The sequence below is a fragment of the Dicentrarchus labrax genome, unplaced genomic scaffold (genome assembly GCF_905237075.1).
Source record: "Dicentrarchus labrax unplaced genomic scaffold, dlabrax2021, whole genome shotgun sequence".
Taxonomy (NCBI): Eukaryota; Metazoa; Chordata; class Actinopteri; family Moronidae; genus Dicentrarchus; species Dicentrarchus labrax.
The window spans coordinates 7,868,186-7,885,836 of record NW_026136702.1 but is presented as its reverse complement, the minus strand read 5'-3'; the positions used below and the strand labels follow the sequence as shown (position 1 = coordinate 7,885,836).

The following is a 17,651-nucleotide window of genomic DNA, read 5'->3' as shown; positions in this document are numbered from 1 at the left end:
TGTAGAGTGGACAGTTTGAATAAAATGAAATATTTTCTCTGACATGCAGATTAATGTGGCTAGTGAGTCTGCATATAATACCTTGTTTTATAAGCTGTCTGAAACACTTTTTCTGCTAAGAGGAAATTGCACTTTGTAATGTAGACATTGCAGGAGTCAGTATTGTTATTAGAATTTCATCCAGTTTATGTGTCAAGGGTATTCAAGAGAAGAAACTAGTGTGTGTGTGTGTGTGTGTGTGTGTGGGTGTGTGTGTGTGTGAGGCTGTGTGTGTATGTGTGTGTCCATATTAGCTCCATTATCTATTGTATGTTTGTTTTCATGCATGCGTGAATGTGTGCAGGTTGCAATGGTTGCAATGCCAGTTATAGCTGCGGATGAAGTGGTTTAGTGTTCTTGTGGGAGCTGCTCCCACAGGAGAGTTGCCTACACACTTCATTGAGACACTGCCAATTAGAGTGACCAGACATGGACTGTGTGTGATCTTGCTGACACACACTGTTTGAGTCTTTGTTAGAGCTATGTTTTAGATTTTACCGGCCGGTTTCCACCACTCTCCAAAACCATCAATTCCCAAACTGCTGTTTCATATTTTAGAAGCATATAGTATGCCTCAGCATGATTTCATGTAACCTTTGAAATGCAACTGTATATGCCTCACACTATAATACTATTAGAAAGAGATGTTGACACAAATAGAGGCTATAAATAACAGGATGTAGCTTTGACCTTCATTCTAGCTTTGTGCCAGCAGTGACTGTAAACACGGCTTCTTCTCTGTAATGACAGACTAACATGCTAATATTTAGTGTTGACTTTATTAAGTTCCGCTCCATGGCAATATTGCAGCAGCAATGTACTTACCTTTATAAATGTTAATTAAATCATTTATATATTTGAAGTGAGAGAGATGTCCCGATATTATTGTATATGATGACTTAAGAGGGTCAGGTTATAATATATAGGTTATATGTACATACATTGTTGTGACATATGCATGTTGCCCAATACCACTACAATAAAAAAGCATGTCACAATGTTAAAAATACCATTATCATCATCATCTTGATGCTCACTTTTATGATTACTTCCAGTATACTGTTTATTTTAATGTCGTCCTACTCTAGGTTCCAACGTATTGATAGTGAGCACAAACCATGGAGCAATGAGATAACAGTCTATTGAGGCATCTTTCACCCTTTTTACCGAGTATCTGGAGAAAATAAAAGGACACCTTCTACCTGCAATCCGTGTCGCCAGCTGTTAAACATCGTACCATCCGCAATGCTGTTGGTAGAAACTGTGTGGGAATCATTTTCTGTGGTGATTGCTCTGCATGACTGTGTAAAAACCATGGAATATGTAGGTAATTTACTGGACCAAAATTTACCCTGTGGTGCAAACTGTTTTCTCTTATGGTGTTCCCATATTCACCATACCCTCCTACACACAGTGGTTTCAGGATTAAATACAGTGTGAATCAGTTGTAAGTAAGATTCCTCCTCCTTTGTTCGTCAAAAAAACTGGAGGCTTTCGTTCTTAAATTATGGTTCAATTTCTTACTAGAAGTGGTTCAGGATGCAGCATGACAGAAATCCAATTAGGGTTTAAGTGAAAAATAATAACACTCCCTATTACAGTCTTGACGTTCACAGATTTGTAGGTGGTTCCATTATTTTGTCCCAACCTTCATTTCCACAACAACAAAAAACTGAACAAAAATAAAACTTTGGAAATACATTATTACCTGGATATAAAACCAATGAAATTTTACCTGCTTTCAAAACCGAATACAGATTATACTCGCTGTCATGTTAAGACGCTACATTTTTAACTCCTGGCCACCAGGGGGGGTCATTTCTCAGGTTTACCCTGTGTTTCCTGTACCAATATGAGAGAAGCAAGAATTCAATTTTGGTTGTAAGAAAGCGAAATGTTTAGAGCCCACTACCATTGAAATTTGCTGAGAAATGTGCACTTATCAGTCCTGCCTGTAATCCTTTGTTGATGCATCGCCTGTAAGTATGTTGAAATATGTTTCTGTTCTCTGGTTTGTTCAGCTAAGCTAACTAAGCTAAGTAAAAAAAGCTAGCTTGCGTCAACCATTGACAGTATATGGTACTGACAGATCTTCTGTCACTTCTCTGTCATCGTAATGTGGTAATGTCATGTTGCTGCATTTATATTACTAGCTATTGAAGAAGTCCATGATGTTGGCTGAAATGCAAAAATGTGGCTGTGAGAAAATCAAAACTCGATGATAATAGTATATTAGTCAATGTGCAGAAAAGTAATCTGCAACTATTTTATCATTTTTCAAGCAAAAATGCCAAAAATTCTCATTTGCAGAGGTTTTATATTATTGTAAACTGAATTCAGTTTTTGGGTTATTAGGTTAGACGAGTGAAATGGAGCTCTGTTTGCTGGGCTTTTTTTTTTTTTACTAATTTCTGACATTTACAGACTGATCAATGAATCTGAATAATACAGATTAACCAATAGATCAATCAATAATTATCGTAATCATTAGTTTTGGGCTGAGAAAAAATACATTTGACCATCAGCTGTCTGCAAAGAGAAACAAAACTAATTCACCAGCATAATCATAATGATAGTACACTTAATTATGACTCATTTAAATAAAATATCATATAAAAGACATAAAAGTACTCGCTCACACACACACACACACACACACACACACTTTTTGTCTTTGCACACAAATTGATAGACTGATGTTCTATTAAGTGCCTAATAACTGGGGGGAGGGCACTCTCTCAGAGCGCAGCGAGACGTCCTTCATACTGTGAATCTAAATGACAGTGTACGTTAAGCTAACACAGTATGGTGTCTGACAGAACTTGGTATGTGTAAGCTCACACATATCCACACATGCTGACTCCTTCATTTGAATGCCTGGCTACATTTAACTGAGCTAATTGAGGCTTTCTCGCCCATTCCTGCTGCTCTGTCTCCACTCTCGGCAACAAAAACAATCCGCCTCACGGGGGTTTACATTTTTATTGCAGAGATGAACCAGAATTGATATGAAACACAGCAATCAATGGATTAGGGACGCCTACCTTGCGAGCAGAGAGCAGTTTGAGACACTGTATTAAGTCTTTCTGAATGGTGTAATAATCACGTAATAAAATATGTTCTCGAAGAATGCAGCACTTCAGAAACTCTCCTCTCTGTCATAACGTAAGAGGCTTAGGCCGGCTTCATGACGCTAACTTCCTATCATTTTTAATAGGCTGCCACACACTAACTTCTGTATCATTTTAATAGGCTGCCAGTCAAACATGGAAACAGAGAGTGAATGGGAACAGAGTGAAATCCAGTGTCAGTCAGAGAGCCTTGCCACAGACGATTAAACAACTGTGGTCTCCACATTGCATGGCTTTAGCATCCTATTTTATTCATGGTACATCTAGTCCTTAAAAACTCCACAGGTGCTACTTTGGAAGTGTTTTTTTTCTTCCCAGAACTGTGAACTTCTTCTGAACCTTAGAAAACAGAGTGTGGCACAACAAGCTCTTTTTACTTCAGCTTGTTACTGAGAGCTGAAGAAGGGTATTTCTAGTGGTGCCAGGAGGGTGGGTGTTAGTGAGATCTCTGACAGGGAAACAGTGATGTAGAGTTAGTCACAGTTAATGCTGGGGACATGTCATGAACAAGAAGACACCGTTGGACATGGGCAACATAATTAGTGTGTCTGTTTTAGCAATGCCTATTATAATATACCCTCTACGCCAGCCCCTTACAATGTCTCTGTTGTCACTGCATATCTTTCACATAATGTTTTCTAATGCAATATGCGTGAAATGGTTTCAGCGACCTAAAACATGTTGGGAACAATACAGTGTTTGTATTTGAAATGATAAATGACGATGATTATCTATCATTTTCCATCATTTCACCTTTACCCTGTCTCCGCACCTTTGAGAAATGTATTACTCAGATCATCTGGTCAAAAATGTCAAAGATTGGAATAATGACAGTTAAAATGAAAGCTACCCCTGACGTTCATTTCACAGGTCATTTTTCTCATATCCTGCTGAGTCTGTTTCAGACCCTTGTGTCATGATTTGATGTTGACAGGCGTCGTGCTCCCCTGGGTGCAAGCTAATTTAAAAAGCAGCCATAGAGTAGCAGATGCCAGATTAGTGTCAGAGCAAAGTGACTGATGAGGAGCCTCCTGGTCGCTCAGTCACATGCTGGCACTGTTGTACATATGCTCCTGCTTATGGCCCCTTGGTGCTTCATAATAAATGAGCGATTTGGTTCTACATATTCAGCTTCTTTTAACTGAGGTTTAAATTATACGTCGGAGACATTTATGCTGGCTCCTCTATTTCTGCGGTGACGTATATCTAGCTGTTTGTGGTAGCTTCATCCCGCACCATAGCTCTTTGACTCTTTGTGACACTAATTTAATTTGAATGGCGAATAATTGTATTACTTCCATCTATATGGGTAGTTAGTTCTGCACCACAACCACAAATGTAATGTGACCATAGAGAATGAGGTTCCTGAATGGCAATAACAATTACATGCTATTGATTAACAATCATTTATATGACAAAGGCAATCCTAAATTCAGAGGAGATTATGGGAGAAAGCACAGTGATATTTACTGCGTCTCTAAAGAAACTAAAGAAAAGAAAAGGCAGCCGCTATTTAAAATATGTTCTGCTAATGGTGAATTTAACAACTTGAACATCTTGGTGTAAATTGGGTGTTGATGAAGACAATGATATCTTGTTTTTGTTCAAAAAGGGATTGAATGACAGAACAATAGACTGTGACAAGTTTTTACCTATGTGTCTATTTATTGCTTTCCCTAGGAGCTACACTTCTGCGTCTTTTTCTGTCCTCTGTTCCCAAAAAACAGACTGAAGGAGCTGGCTCTTATCCATGTTCCCATTCAGTGTCAAGACTCAAGGGCATTAAGGTGCCGGCAGTTTGCTGTAGCTTGATTCACTCTAGACCATAGGACACCCTGGAGAGACAAGTGGGACACACCCAAATACCCAGGGCAACACAATGACAACACAGCAGACTTCTTCAACATCAAGTCTTTTTTTTTTAACTACAAAAAATGACACATCTGAGTAACACATAACCTGCAGGTTGCTATGTCCGCTGTGATGTTGTTTCTGAAAGAAACGCACACACAGGTACACACTTCTCACCACTGCGATGTCGTCCTTTCAAGGCTCACAAATTATACACTGAATGCACAAAATATTCAGGACATCCTTTGCATATAGTAGCCTAATGAGGTGAATTCAGGTGGAAGTCATTATCCCTTTTAGGCATATGTAAAGGGGATAATTGTCAAAAATGTCAGATTTCACTTTCAGAAAGTGCTTACTCCTCAAGGGGGTGGGGTATGTTGGATTTAGCAGTTAGTATTTTTACATGATCCTGCTTTAAACTTGGCATGTGTGCGTTTAGCTACACGCCATCGTGCAAACCGGCACTGCTATCTGCATTTGTCTGCAGTTAGGCCATTGTCTGCTTTTTGGTTGGGGCGCTGCCAGTCACGGGCCATATCTAATTAGATTAGAACAAAGAAAATACTTTACAGTGTATTATATTAGAGCCAAAGCATGATGGTGTAAGCAGTCGCTTTCAGCTCACTCGTAACAAGCTTATGCTGATTTTACACTATGGTGCATAATAGCCAAAGCCAAGGCTAGTGTTATAGTAAGACTAATCCGTTTTCAGAGCTCTTTAATGATGAAGATCACACACGACATGTTATGCTAGGTTGTTCAGCAGACAAATTAGCATTAATTTAGAGTAATTTTTATGGTTGACTATGTTCACTCTCCATTAAGCTCTGCTTTTCTCTCCACCATCTCCTTATTTGGCTCTTCCAACTTCACCAGTGGTTCACCAGCTAGTTTCTAACTTTGTTCGTCTGCTGTTTGGTGCTGGTCATGTATCACTCGGGCAGTCGGTTGAGAGCTTTTTTTTTGCGGAAAAACCTGTGGCTGGAAATGAGGTTGATGAGAGCAGTGAGACTGAACCAGAACAATAAAGATGTGGGCCATTAAACCAACACTATTATGAACATGAAGAAGCTAAAACGCATAGTAGAGCTGCAGTTCAGGTGACAAATCAGGCCTGCAAACTGCATTGAGAGGAAAAAGGTGAATGTTCTGAGAGTAGGGCTGAACTTTGCTTTGTGAAGCACCGCTTTTAGAGTGTCTCCGCTGCTGTTATTGTGTCTCTTTCCCCTAGTGGTCAAAAATTCTAAAGTATTTGACCTTTATTTGGGTTTCATGGCTTGGAAAATGGATGGCAAAGACAAAAAAATACTATACCAGCCAAAGATAATTACAGGGTATATGCTTCCCCAGCACTTAAAAGGAACATATTTTGCATAGAAGAGTGGTTTATTATCCAAATATGAAAAGGCAGCTAAAAGGAGCCAGCTGTGTGCTTGTGAGCTGACTAACATTGGAGGCCAGATGGAAGTTTGAGTGCTAGCTTGGCCTGACACTTGACTTGGCTGAGCATTTGATGGTGAAATGCCTCCAAAAGCTAAATGTCTAAAGATTGACAAGTCATGCTTTGCCAGTGTCAATATCGTTGTAAAAAAAAAAGAAGTTAGTTAGTTATTAGAACAATCCTCTCACGTTCAGTTATATTAGGTGGTCATAATGATAGAGGCATAAAATGAAATGAACTGAATGGTTTTTGGATTTAACATATTTTCTTTTGACAAAATATACTGCAGCTGAGTGCAGACTGATGCTCAAATTGTTCTGCTTCATTTAGTCTTACATATGTTTACATCTGAGTGCACCAGACTGCCAGTGTTTGAATGGAAATACGATTCTCTGAAGAGAAACTGCCTCTGGGCTGAGCCCCAAGTGTTGTAAATTCCTAACAACGGCCCTGCTGCCTGTATACACACAATTCATTCTCCACTGGTTAAGGGAATTAACTGTGAAGTGCAGGCATGGGGATGTGTAGGGAGAGAGATGAGAATGACCCCAAACTATTGGCTCTATTTGTTATGTGGTCACTGAGCTTGTAGAGTGGGGATGGGTGGGTTTAGTGAAGAGGGTAGAGGTCTCTCATTTTCACTGATAGGGGGGCTCAGACATTGAGGGAATGACCAAAGAGTGGCGAGATCCAGTCAACTTCAATTACGGCCCCTTGCAGTTTTCCCAGAGGTGCACTATAGTGCCTTTAAGGGGGAATCAATGAGGTGACAAATCGTTGTGGACAGCAACCCCTTTTATTTGTTGTGTTGTTGTATGCATGCCTGGATGCTACTCCAAGCATGTGTTCACGTATTTGAATGTGCATTTGTGTTTCTTATTTGGCAAGCATACATAAATGTGTAGCGCTCTCCATTTATGATAATTGAATGCTTTGGTCCATTTGTGTTTTTGTGGTTTATTTTCTGCGAGTGGCTTTAATGGCTTGTTATCTGTCTAAACCTGTTTTTAAACGCCTTCTAATGGGTGTTCACATGCATCACCCTCTGACGCTCAGTGCCACTCTGTTTTTATCTCACGCTAACAGTGTTACGGTTTTTCTCAAGGTTATTTTTGCTCTTTCAAGCCCTTGCCATATTTGAGAATGTCTGGTGACTGATGAGCGGAGACTCGCTCGAGCGCATTGAGAGACTAGCTGAACTAATTGAGTGTTTTTGATGGTGGGAGGAGTTCATGTAGAGCTGTCACAGGGAGGATGCTGGATAGTTGGTCAGAAATACTGATGTCATAAATATAGGGGAGCCGGTACAACTCTTGGTTCAAGAGAAGCACAAACGAGCGAGAATTTATTGATAAACCTTTATAGCACAGATATTGATTCGTAGTAAAGAGTCATTGATTGACACCTCTACAAAGTCACAGGAGTCAATGTTTCATTTCTTCCTCACTGATACTGTAGATTTTTCACATCAGATTTCATATAGTGTCAAGACAAAGTTAACTCTAACACAAGTGAATAGCTTCATTGCTTGTGGTTTTCCAAAGAAGACCAAAGCTAGAACAGATATCATTCCAGCAATCCAAATCCAGCTGACTACTGCGGTCCTTCTTATCTGTGTAAAGGTGAAAGAAATATCTCAGTCGGTGTTTGTTTAGCCCGTGGTCTGTGTTAGATGAGAGGCTTTACAGTGTTTTCTGTTGCTGAGAGGCCAAATTGTTGAGATTTGTTTGAAATTTCAGCACTCCACTTTTAAATGTGTTTGTGTGTGTGTGTCTCTGTGAAGCTGGCTGAGGAGTGTGCGTAGACTTTAAATTACATGGTGACAGTATTGCATATCACATCATTGATTTAACAGGCAGCAGGATATCATTTTATGTGATGTGGTCGAAGGGTGCTTTCATATATTATTTGATGCTAATTATTGTGTGTGAATGGGGTGTTGCCGTGATGTTTTATGATTCTCAAATCTTCTCATGAGACTGGTGTAAATTAGCCACAAGTTCTGTTAGCATTTACATAAGAGGGCATACGGTTTGTGAATACTGAACATGTATGTTCACAATTGCCAGGTAGGGCGGCTGTAGCCTACAACTACAGGTTGATGTAGCAGCGACAACCTGTTGATCCCCAGCCTTGATCAAAAAGACACAATAGCGTGAGAAAAGAGAAGCTGGACAGGGATATCAGTGCTGGAGTACATCATCATTATGTGCCAGGTACCTCTACTTAGTGTGACATATGAAAAATAGCCGTAGATCTAATGCAGTGTTTTGGTCTGCACGCCTGTGTTCTCTGGCTGAGGTAGGTACTAGCTGGTCTTTGAAAGCTAGTAAGCATATCTCTATATGCACCTCCCATCACGTTTCAGCTTCCCACCTCTAGCCTATTTCAGTGTGTTTATTATTAATCCAACGTTTTTGAGACATTCTTTCTCATTTTTTCTGACAGCTTCCCAACAGACACCCAAGAGCCCAAGATATTAATGCAACACATTTCTCTTTCTTTGTCTCCACAGGAAAAGAAGAGTATGTCGCAACCTTCAAAGGATCGGAGTTCTTCTGCTACGACTTGTCCTTGAACCCGATTCAAAGCAGCAGTGATGAAATCACATTGTCATTCAAAACCCTACAGAGGAATGGACTGATGCTGCACACGGGCAAATCAGCTGATTACGTCAACCTGGCACTGAAAAATGGGGCTGTCTCACTCGTCATTAATTTGGGGTCTGGAGCCTTTGAAGCTCTTGTGGAGCCAGTCAATGGGAAATTTAATGACAATGATTGGCATGATGTCAAAGTAACAAGGAATCTACGTCAGGTAACAGTACAGAGGGTGATGCAGAGACTCAGTAAATTAATCAAAACAAATGCACTTAAATCATTACCATCATACAATATATTATTTTTTCCAGACATTGTAATTAGATTGCTAAATTGAATCATGGTGGTGTATGGTGGAGATAAAACAGAACCACAAATACGCAGAGACATCTAGATGTGAATCAGGACCTCTATTAAGTTACAGTTTGAGGGAGAAAAGAAAAACGTTGCTTTAAAACAGTAGTCAAAGCAATCATTGAAATGTTTGACAACAAATGAGTTGATATTCATTTGGGTTTAATATTAATACCGTTGATATGATAGATAGATAGATAGATAGATAGATAGATAGATAGATAGATAGATATTTTATTTATCCTGAGGGAAATATAAGTAATACATTGATAGATATACATTGTATGATATGTGTACCCTAAGAAGCAGCTACAATTTTCATTGTTTTCAGTATTTAAGTAAAACATTTTTTTACTTAAAAGTTTTTTTAGATTTTAGTACAGTGATTTAGCACTCATTTCTATTAAGGTTGACATCCTTGTTGAGGGATTGTTTCATGAGGTAAGAGAAAAGTATTTTAAAACATTTAGTCAATAGGAACATAAGACTAACATTAGACATACATGCATACATGTTTTAGCACGTTTAGCACATTTCAGCACATTTCAGCACATTAGATGTTATATGAAGTCTACTTTTTGAACAAAGTGTAAAATCTATGTAAAGCACAACTAAATCTAGAGTTACACTTTTAATTCTAAGTTCTGTGAGCACAGGCAAAACTAACTATAGGCTCCAATGGGATCTTCTCCATGGCCCTGAAGACTCTTGTCTGCCTTAATAACTCTTAAGAGACTATGTGTGACAATGTGACCTGGTTAGAAAGCACAAGATTACTTACAAAGTTGACTTCTGTAGAAATCCTATTCAGCAGCTTGTTCCAATTACATTTGTTAACATCAGAGAACATCAGAAAGTGCCAGTCGCCCATGGCAATGCTGCTCATGAAGGGGGGACTGGCCATGATACCAACAGAATTGGTTCTTGCCTGATTCTCCACGAGAGCAGAGGAATCAGATGGGATGAATGAAAGGTATAAAGCAGAGCCTTCGGCCAAAGAGCATGGGCACCTGCAGGGGACAGATTGTCCTGACAAGAGTGAAGCTATAGAGGTCACTGAATGTTTGTCACGTTGCAAACAGATTTACTACTGATTTGTACCAGGCCAACATATACTGAATGGTGTCAGGATGCAGCTGGTATTCTGCTAGTGGCAAACTGCCCTTGGAGATAGCAACAGTGCCAGTCTGTTGAACCCATGAAGCAATCTGAAGAGACCAAAGACTTGCTGAGGCACACATCAACACGTTCTCAGTGGCAACTACTGGCTCTCTGATGTCAATTGATGTAAGACACCACTGAGTAAGTTGCTGGTTGGAATTTCACATCCCTGCTGGCTAAAAGTTGCCACAACTCTAGCAGGATCCCGATTACTGCTTACCAGTAGGTTGATGTTTTATGACTCGCTCTGTCCAGGGGGTCTATTACAACAGCATATGGGGTTTCTTCCAGTACTCCAGGGCCTGATTGGCCATAGGTGGAAAATTGATGTGTCTTGTGCCATTTATAGCTAGGCCAGTTATGTGTGGGCCTCTGTACTCTACTGTATTTCAACAATCGCTGTTCATCTGGTTTTCAGAGGCTCTGGTCCAAGAATCTAGCCTTTACTGAGGCTGAAGGGACTCCTCTTACAGTTGGCTGATGATTGTAATCTGATTGAAAACAGTTCCAACTCTGGGCACTAACCCAAAGTATTACCCTGGTGAAAGAAAATCCCCTGGCAATAACACGTGAGAAGCCTGTGATCAGTTCTAACTTGTGATATTCATACTCCCACTAAACAAAATTGGGGGAATCATCTCTGTCAAGGAAACATGGCAACGAGAAAATATTGTTCTTTCTTTCAGGTTGACTGCAGTAAATCAGTCACTTGGCTGTACCTACTGCAACAGCGGGAACTTGCACTAACCATGGATTAAGCATATGTAAATCCAAGAGGGCTCTTATATCCCTGGTCTTCTTAAGGACCAGAAAGTAGACAAAAAAGACTACAGTGTAGTGTGTAAACAATATGCTTTCTGGCTGGGGCTCTCTATGAGGAACCCAAATGCCTGCAATGTGGTCATGGCACAGAGACACTCTGTACTACTTGCACAACCATCCAGAAATGGGGTTCGTCAGTGGGAGCGACAGTAACAGAAAAAGGCTGGCCTGATTTCCGTCGTTGGTCTTTCACATCATTCTGAGATAAATCCACTCCTGCCGCTACAAGAAGTCTGTCTAGACAATTGGGAGGTCGAGATCCCATGTGGTTTGTGCAGATCACTTGCCAAAGCCAGCATTGTCTCTTCAGAAGCAAGGTGAAGACATATTGGATTGGATTGGATTGGAGTATGTCAAGGTTAGAGTTAAGTTAGGGTTAGGTTCAGCAGGTGGTGCAGGGTCATGGCGATAAGTGGATGCTTTTAATGCTAATAACACATTTGACTGTTTAGCCTGTGATAAATAGAACGGCACACATTTCTTTCTATTTACCATACAATAAAAACAAGTATTTTTACCTACATATAATACTTCATAAGGTTTTTAGGGACAGTAACTTAAAGCCTTACAACCACATCATTAATACAACATCTCTAGATCTGTCCCTGCTCATTTGGTGGGAAACATTTCTCTTCACCTCAGTACCAAAGCTGCTTCTTTTGCATAATCAGCAAATTGATTATTGGCAAACCTAAGGATTTGGCCAGCTTGAACATTCACTGCATTCAAGTTGTGAAAGAAAACCAAGCATATTGAGTGCATGCTCTGTGGGGGAATCAAATTTGCCATCCTCCTCATTCTGTGTCAGGGTCTTCTTTGCTTTGTCTCATTGCAGTAAAGTGATCCTAAAGTTCATCAATAAGACCAAACGGAGGTACAGTATTGTATGAGCGCCGGAAAGTGTGATACACTGGATTGGTCTCAAGCCTAAAACCAAGAACAAAAGAGGGAAAATACTGGTACCAAAAAAAGAAATAAAATGGTCTTGAACTTGGGACTTTGTTAAAGAGGGTCAACTGATGTGCTTTAGGCATTCTTTCTTATGAACCATTTGATGTCTGTCAATCATAACCTTTTGTGAGGACATAGGTAAGGGAGTTTTTTCTGCTACTGAACAGTATGGTCACATAAAGAGCATGGTGCAGAAACACCATGAGGAACTTAGGGAGTCACTGGTTGAGCTCTGGCACCTCCTGTGGAGCATTCTTGTTATTTCCTTGGTCTGCTTTTTTCTTGTTAAACTTATTTTGCCCTTTTCTCTATGTTACTAACATGCTTTGGAAACTAACTAACATCATTCATGGAATGTGTCATTCTACTAACCAGTATGGTTTTGCCGTTTAACAATGTACTAACAATATTGACCATCATATATTATTTGAGTAACAATCGTTATTCTGTTCACAGTTTTTAATTTCCTTTCTCCCCCCTTTTCCACAAAGCACTCAGGCATTGGACACGCTATGGTAAACAAACTACATTGTTCGGTAGATATCATTCTAATTGTTTCTTAGTTTGGGTTTGCCGTGTGTTTCTTTTCTTTCTTTTTTTACTGTAGACGTCATTTACAAAAAAAGGGAAATTGCGGTTGGTACTCTTCTGCTTACTTTTCGAATCCTTTTTAATTTCTTGGTTCATTCATTGGTTTCACCCTCTTTATTTCACTTGTTTCCTGTCCAATTCTGTTTGATCCACCCTTTTAGGAGCATCATTTCGAGCCTTTTGCATCAAGCTGTGGTTAATAATGAGGACCCTCTCCTGTCTGGCTGGCCTGATGCTCTTTGGCTCAGCCAGATGTATCCCCATTCACTTTGCATGGCATGCACTTTGACTACGTGTTGCAAATGTCACACTGCCCATTTGCCAACATGATTGTGACAGTTGAGCTGTGTTTGTCATTGGTGCTTCTCTGGTTCTTTCTTCTTCTTTTTGTGGTTTTGTAGTGTCCATGAGCTTTTGCATGCATCTGACACCGTGTGTCAAAATACTGATTCCGTATCCCAGTCAAGACTTTTGAAATATTTTCTTTTTGTATGCTTGTAATCAAAAAGAAAAGACAAATGCATGCATGTAATTTTTTTGTCTAATACCCCCAGTCATTGTCCTATACTAAAAGGTGATTGTGCTTTTCAGAGCATGTGCTCCCTCTCTAACCTAGTGGCACGTTTTGATTTATTTTGTAGAACTACTGGACGTACTAATATGGAATTAATAGTTAAACTAACCTAGATAACATTCTACTAACACCATTTTTGTGTCTGCTAAAGTACTTTTAAGTTGCTGTAGGGGCAATACTAACACTGTAGTATGGGCAGTTCACTAACTCTCTAACTAGAATAGCATTCCTTTGAAGGCTTGCAGTCTTCCAACTAATCAACTAACTGGTGAAAATAATAATAAGAAACAAGAAAAAAGACAATGAAAACAGACATGAAAATGGGTTTCAGAAAAAAAAAAACATATCAGGAAGTCTGTCATAGACAACAAGAAGGAAAGGCAACACCATTGCAGTACATAGGCTGTCTGAGTATAGCGTGTCCTTTCCCTGTGCTTTGTTGTCTAGGTAACAATATCCGTGGATGGGATTCTGACCACCACGGGATATACACAAGAAGACTACACCATGCTAGGCTCTGATGACTTTTTCTATGTTGGAGGGAGTCCTAGCACAGCTGACCTTCCTGGATCTCCAGTTAGCAACAACTTCATGGGCTGCCTCAAGGAGGTAAACACCACTTTTGTGTGCACTCTGGGGCTGGTGGGTGTGCAGGATATGACTGGCTTCACCTTAGGACACCAAAACAGGCCCTTCCACCCACACACTGATCCTGTCTCATCGTTTACACTTTTCTTTAGTTTGTTTCTCCTCTTTCCCTCATATACTCACTCACAAACTTTATTTTTCCTCTACCGCCCCCTCAGTGCACCCATAATGTTATACATGTGTGTACACACACACACATACACATTGAGGGGTGTGGTGTACCACATTACTGCACGTGCAGGGAGATTTACCACAGGCTTAATTAAGCCGTCAGGTGGACTTCAAAGAGCAGCAGTGATCCTGAGATCAGACAGTTGAATTGTCATATCTTAGACCACTTACTTAATGACTAACCTTATTACTATTATGTGTGATGCTGTCGAAAGTAGTAGTATGTCTATTTAACTTCAAAGTGCTAGAAATGTGAAACTGAGTTATAACCCTCACCTTGAAAAGACTGAGCACAAAACTAGGTGCAGAAATGCACATCAGCGTTTGACATAATACGCTCCAAGGTGATGTATTGAATTCAGCACATTTTGTATCTCGGATGCTACCTGGCGTAATGGGCCCTTTGAATGTGGCTCATGACTTACAATATGTCATTTGTCACTCGCCCGTTTACTTATTTGTTCTAGTATTCTAGAAGTTTGTATGTAGTCTACACGTTATCCCCAGAGATGAAGCAGGAGAGGGAGAACAAAAGGTAATTTCTCCACCAGAGGGTTCATAAGTTATACCTTTCACTTTAAGCTGTATGATATTATTTTTTATTTTTGCTGGTTAATAGGGTTTCTGACCTTAAGCATTTACTTCAGGAGCCACCAGTGATAAACAAAGATATCCACCAGGCAAATCTCCAAAGTACTGCAAAATAATCCATTCATTTATCTTTTAATTTCAAAAGCTGTTTTCCCTTCTACACGTCTCCCTCCTTTTTCTTTTTTGGACCCTCTCTTGCTTCTATTGTGTCCTACATTTTGTCTCTTACTTCAAGCACAGGCTGCCCCCCTCAGTGAACCTCTCGGAGAGGTCTGAGGCAGCTCTGTTTAATGAGCAGGTCGGGCGTGGACCACATGTCCACACACCAAGGACAAGCTCATTACAGGCCTTGTTGTGAAGCGAGTGTCTTAGTTAACTAAATGTATCTGAGGTGCTGCAGATGTGGTGACTACGGTAATAGGATTGGGGCACCCTAAGCTTTTGGTCAACCTAACCACAACTCAATATCTTGAGAGGTACTGAATTGCTCAAAAATTTAAAAATATGTTGCATAGCTGATTGTACCCAGGAGATATAAGAAATATATAATTTCCTCCTGGGGTCATTTATTATTTAGTTTTACTAGACAATGTAGACATCAATACAAAAAAGCCCATACACTGTAAAATCAATAGTTAGTTTCATTTACTTGCCTTTTAATTTGTTCTTGACATTTTTAGTACATTGACAAGCTCTCTGCGTCATCTTATTCAGCTTGTTGAAGTAAACAGAAGCCTTGCTCAGGTCATCTTCTGTGTATGTCGTCATAACATATGAGCGACAATTTAACAGCCTGTGCACCGGGCCCTGATTGATGGCATGTTCCGAAGTGGCTTGTTGCAGCATTCTGTGTGCAGATTTGAGTCTGAGCTGCCACGCCTGCCTGTTGGTTCTGATAGGAAAACAAACGGTGGTGCAGTAATAGCTCAGTTGTCACAGCCCTAGCTTGATGACAAATTAGTGCAGCACTACTAGTGCAGCACGAGTTGTAGCTCAGACCAAGGCTCCTTTGACTCTGAAAGGTGCCCTTTGTCTTGACGTTAAAGAATGATTTGGGTTTATTGGCTGTATCTGTTTGCACCTTTAGTCTACATGACTAAAGTCCAGCAGGCAGAAATACCATCTTTTATTTCTTTACTTCTTTTTACATTATTTCTTGTGACAGGAGATTTTTGTCAAAATACCTTTTCATTCCAATTCTGTTTCCATGAAATCTTTAACAAGTTCCTTTTGGCTCTCAGTCAGAGTGTACTGTATGGGTTTTTAGATAAAGATGTGGGAATAAAAGCCTGCCATTATCTGTTTCCTGTTTTCCTTGCAATTAAATGCAGTCTGATACAGTCAGTCACAAAGCATTTACAAGAAACTAAGCCTGAGCTTGCCTGATTCGGATGTAGTGCTATGAGCTCCATCTACCTGAATAGTTAGACACAATAGATCTGACTCAGTGATAAACATAATGTGCCATGCAAATGCAATCCCATCGGAGGTGTTCCTGTTTTCAGGTGAATGCTTAGCATGACAACAAATAAAGAACATGGCCTGTGTTTTCCACAGCTGTAACTCATTTGATTGTTCTGTTGAAAGCAAAATAGATTCACTATTACTCTTTTTTTATTATGTAAATACATGCATACTAGCTAAAATGAGGGTATCCGTCACTTGATTACCTTGTCTACCAATCACTAGTGCTAGAACAGTGTGGAAGAGATCATTGAGTTGGCTCGTGGGTAGTTGTTAAACATTAGCTTCTCCTATAGCCCTCTGCATGGCATATTGACAGCTTTGTTTAAATTGTTTATTGTCTTCAAAATATTTGCTTTGATTGACACATTTTTTTAAAACACTTGAAATGTGTTTGTGTACTTTCTTGGTAAGGTAATTTTGAAATATCATGACCACACTGATGTTTTAATGAAAAAGTTTTGACATTCACCGAAATGTTAATTAGTTTCTCATATGGAAATTGGATGTAACAAGACAGAGCGACTCCTGCTATTACAGCTGCACTTACACTAGATACTCTTTCATTACGGAGATTGGATAATGACGAGGTTATGGTTGTCTCTAATTTTTTTCAAGACTGTTGCCAATTACAAAGTGTTGTGTGCGGGAACCCCCCCCCCACAAACACACACATATACACACACGCACACACACACACACATTGCAGCTACTTCTTCTTCTTCTTCTTCTTAGTCTTTAGAGATATGTTATGATCAATATTGTGAAGATACTTCACAAGCAGAATTTAATATGAGTCATACACTGCCTTTATATAACTATGAAACATGAGATTAAGGATGAGTTTCATACACAGCAGTAAATAAAAATGATCAGTTTGGCAAATTGGTCAGTTGATACTTAGGCTGTACCATGTGATAATGATTCTTATCCATTGTTAATTGGTACTCTAATGACATTATAGTTCATTCTTTGTAACAGGCTTCTACTGTCTGTCACTTCTGTGCATTAGCTCTATAGCACTTTGCATCTCAAAGGTCACAGCGCTAATGAACTTCATTTAGTTAAGCACTCTGATGCCAAACCCTGTCTGGTTTTTGTGCCTAAGCAAATAAACTGCTATTGATATGAGGGTTTGTGCATAAAAATATGTAGAGTTTTGCATTTCATCAATTTTCCAAATTATACATTATACTGAATGTCACCGTGTGCATGTGTATGCTCATGCACTCATTTTTTAATTCGCTTTAGAGAGGCAT

At 39.6% G+C, this 17,651-nt stretch overlaps 1 protein-coding gene across 21 annotated transcripts in view; it reads left to right on the top strand.

Moving 5' to 3' along the window:
- Positions 1-17,651, top strand: part of LOC127375151 (neurexin-1a) — a 240,738-nt gene that overhangs the window by 72,652 nt on the left and 150,435 nt on the right. For 17 of the 21 annotated variants that reach the window (XM_051421201.1, XM_051421192.1, XM_051421106.1 and 14 more), the window contains 3 exons: positions 8,981-9,282; positions 12,845-12,868; positions 13,966-14,127. In XM_051421201.1, coding sequence (XP_051277161.1) covers positions 8,981-9,282; positions 12,845-12,868; positions 13,966-14,127 — 488 coding nt within the window. The remainder of the gene's footprint in view (positions 1-8,980; positions 9,283-12,844; positions 12,869-13,965; positions 14,128-17,651) is intronic. The other 4 variants (XM_051421146.1, XM_051421137.1, XM_051421127.1 and 1 more) reach the window with 1 other exon arrangement.